At 52.0% G+C, this 3,639-nt stretch overlaps 1 protein-coding gene across 1 annotated transcript; it reads right to left on the bottom strand.

Moving 5' to 3' along the window:
• Nucleotides 1–282: 282 nt before the first annotated feature.
• On the bottom strand, nt 283–2,729 carry LOC123182778 (calcineurin B-like protein 4). The gene is made up of 8 exons (XM_044595442.1): nt 2,354–2,729; nt 2,080–2,253; nt 1,909–1,991; nt 1,653–1,821; nt 1,455–1,507; nt 1,276–1,356; nt 1,036–1,148; nt 283–811 (listed from the first exon to the last, which is right to left on the bottom strand). Exons 2-8 carry the CDS (start codon nt 2,162–2,164, stop codon nt 739–741), a joined length of 657 nt encoding a protein of 218 aa, XP_044451377.1. The 5' UTR covers nt 2,165–2,253; nt 2,354–2,729; the 3' UTR covers nt 283–738.
• Nucleotides 2,730–3,639: the final 910 nt, after the last annotated feature.

The raw sequence follows: 3,639 nt of genomic DNA, 5'->3' as shown, positions 1-3,639 counted from the left end.
ACACGAGCACAAAACAAAATCAAGTTTTTCCTTTTTGGATGTAGAATAGAGAATTTTGTCCATTTGTTTGTTGTCGCTGGATTTGATTCCACATTTCTTTTAATCTGTCGGCGTCGTAAAACTCAGATCGGGTCTCGGCTTGTGCGCTCTTGGTTTGGTGGTGGTGCAGGGGTGACGTGGTTCGAGGTGGACCTGGAGCGCAAGAAGGTGGTGGTGACCGGCGACGCTGCAGAGCGTCTCCAAGGTCAAGCTCCCTTGCTCTCTGGTCTCTCTCAAGCTCGATGGGAGCACAGGGGATTATCATATATTGCCGAAAACAATGCTGACATCGTTTGTTTTACAAGTCAACGGAAGACAAGTTTTACAAGTCCAATTAGCGATTTTACTACAACAACCTACGCTAGACACTCGTCACTGCCTAGTCACCTGCTCGATCGGTGTTTTGATAACCTCTCGTACTTACTACGGAGGTACAAAAAAAGCCCATTTCTTAGTTAACCTCAGACAGTCTGATCTGATGCCTATCTCGCATGGGATGAAGTCATCGTCCGGTGGTCATCATCTCACGCAGTCACGCTCACCGGCAGATTGGCTCCCTTGCGTTCTCCTCCCATTCGAGCTCCAGGCCTTCCGGTTGCAGCTCACGCACTTCTGAATGCACGGCCTCCCAGTCCCAAGAGCATATTCATACATGGCCGGGGACGGGTCATGAGGCAGGCAGGCAGGCAGGCACGGCTATTATTTGCTGATTCCACTGTAATCGTCGACTTCCGAATGCATCACAAAGCTCGGAAACGCCGTCGTAATGTCCCTGAACAAACAACATCACCCACAGCAGCAGTCAGATCAGTTGAATATTTGGTAAATGGCAAAAGCAAATGAAGATCTCTACTGCTCTCCAGTTCACATATGGCGTTTGTGTTTCAGAACAAGCGCGCCAAGTGTATTACAGACCATCCAGCCCATAAAGGAGAAGCGTAAAGGAACTTGGAGAGCCTGAGAAGCTGAAGAGTAGAGCGGCACATGAGTACTCACTGGAGATAGGGCAGTGACATGTTCCTGAGTGATGCCGGGTTCTTCTTGACGAACTCCTCCCACTCCTTGGGGTCTATCCTGTCGTCGCCATTCGAGTCTGCTTGACTGAACGTCTGACAGTCCAAAAGGAGCAGAGCAGCACAGGGCATGTTATTAGAAGGAAAACAAGAAAACACTTCTCAAAGAGAGACTGAATAAATACATGGAGACAAGTATCTATCTATCTTGTTGGTCACATACATTGTCGACGATCTCCTCGACGGCGCTGTCGGAGAGGCACAGGTCGGACTCGTCGAGGAGTGCCACCACCATCTCCCGGAGCTGTACGTGTCAACAACAGTTGAGGCAATCAGTTCACCAAAATTCATCAGGATAGGTCATGGACAATGCAAATAAGGTGCAAACTTATTTAGCAGTACCTCTTCTTTCTCGATGTAGCCTGTCCCCCTCAAATCATACAACTTGAATGCAACTACAAAATAGGATAGTGACGAATGAGAGAGATGGCAACTACAAATGCAAATAAGGATGGTGACAAACCAGAGATGTTGATTTTTGCAGAGCAAAGACGACGAATGGACAGAAAAGACTAGCAGACAAGAGGCGTAGGGGCATACACGCGGTCTTGTCCGATTCAGGCGCTTTGGGGTGGAAGATGCTGAGCGAGCGCACGAACTCGCCGAACTCGATGACCCCGTTGCGCTTGAGATCGAAGAGGTCGAACACCCTGTCCGCGAAGAGGTTCGCCCCTTTGCTGGTCCTGAACAGCGCCAGCCGGAACTCCTCCTGACATGAACCAAGCAAGCGGATGAGACGAGAGCACGCAGTCTTTGAAGATGGATCCATGGCGGTTGTGGGGAGGACCTCAACTACCTTGTGGATGAGGCCGTCCTTGAAGATGGAGTAGCTGAGCTTCTTGTAGAGCTCGTACAGCGCCTCCACCTCGTTCACCGTGACTGCAACCACGCACACGCAATGCGACATGAGCTTCCATTCAGTTGAGGTAGTACAGAGGAAATCAAGGAGGAGTATGGGCTGACGTACAGGAGGTCTGGGAGGCGAGGACGGTGGGCTCCTCGTACCCCGGCGTGCGCCTGGACCGCCTCGGCGATGACAACACGCAGCCCATCCGCTGCTTGTCCGGCTCCGGCGGCGGGAGGCGGAAGCCAAGCCGATCGATCGGGCACGCCGCGCCGGCGAGAGAAGAGATCTTGCACTCTACAGGCCACAGCCAAGCCGATCGATCGGGCACGCCGCGCCGGCGCAACACGCAAACGCATAACCAGCACGAAAACAGCAAGCAAGCAATCGGACTGACCTGAGGCGAAGACGATGGAGTGTCCAACCCTGCCGCCTGCGGTGCTGCTTTGGCCGGAAGGAAGGGGGAAGAGAAAGATCTTTCGGCCGGCTGCTCCGTCCGTCCTCGTCGGCGACACGGCTCTCCTTTGTCTTTGCGTCTCAACTCTCAACCTCTGGGTCTGTCCCCTGGCGGGGGCGTAATATAGATATAGTATTGCGCGGCAAGTCAAATGGCTTCTCCCCGTTGAGCTCTCGCCGGGGTAGCGGGGCTTCCGGACGGCGACAGGTGCGCCGAATCTAGCTGCGCGGAGAGCGGTGCGCCCGCCTACCGCTGCTGCTGTGGTAAATAAAAGGATGGCGCGGAAAGGAGTTCCCGAGCGGCTGGTTCGTTTGGTTCACGGGATGACGCGACGCCAGAGCGCCTGGTTCGGCCACGTCGCGCCACGCCGGCCGCCGCCTCGTGGCTCCGCACTTTCCGTCGCCGTCCGGTGGCCTCTGATCTAAAGCGGCGTCCCACCGTCAGCGGCCCCTTGATTGCACGGGGGCTCGAGATTGGACGGGCTGGATGGATCCCCTTGATTCCCGCTGCTTTCAACTGTTTTTCTCTCCCTCTTTCTAACCAAAATGCTCCTTTTTCCTAGGGACGGTCACCACCAGATCGCGCCGGGAGAGCCACGTGCGGGCGCGCGCTCGCCGATCCCGGCGCCGGCGACGTCAGTTGCGGCGGGTGGACGGGCGTGGTCGGGGCTCGCACGAGCGGACGCTTTTGGGACAAAATTCTTTATTTGGCCCTTTCTTAAATTTTGCTTCCTTTTTTGGCCCTAAAAAATATCATTTTCCCTTTTTGACACACAATTTCTATTTTTTTCCCTTCATGACACTTCTGTCAATTTTGCACATAACAGTGTTAAATGTAGCATGAAAAGACCATTCTACCCCTGGTATATTATGTGACTAAAATATGTTTTGTCTTTTGACTGCATGACTAATGAAACCAAATCTACTACTCCCTTTGTTTCTAAATGTAAGTCTTTGTAGAGATTCCATCATAAACCACATACGGATGTATATAGATGCATTTTAGAGTATGATTCATTCATTTGTTCCGTATGTAGTCCATAATGAAATCTCTCCAAAGACTTATATTTGGGAACGGAGGGAGTATTTCAGTATCACGTAACAGATTTGAGCTCACCAGATTCCCGCAAAAAAAAAAAAAGATTTGAGCTCACCGGACATCTCATGCGCACTCGTTTTACCAGTTGATGTATAGTAATTCCGTTGCTTTCGGTTTACCACTTGCGA

The sequence above is a fragment of the Triticum aestivum genome, chromosome 1D (assembly GCF_018294505.1).
Source record: "Triticum aestivum cultivar Chinese Spring chromosome 1D, IWGSC CS RefSeq v2.1, whole genome shotgun sequence".
NCBI classification, from domain to species: Eukaryota; Viridiplantae; Streptophyta; class Magnoliopsida; order Poales; family Poaceae; genus Triticum; species Triticum aestivum.
Note: the sequence above shows the minus strand (reverse complement) of the source record. Positions and strands in the feature narration are given on the sequence as shown.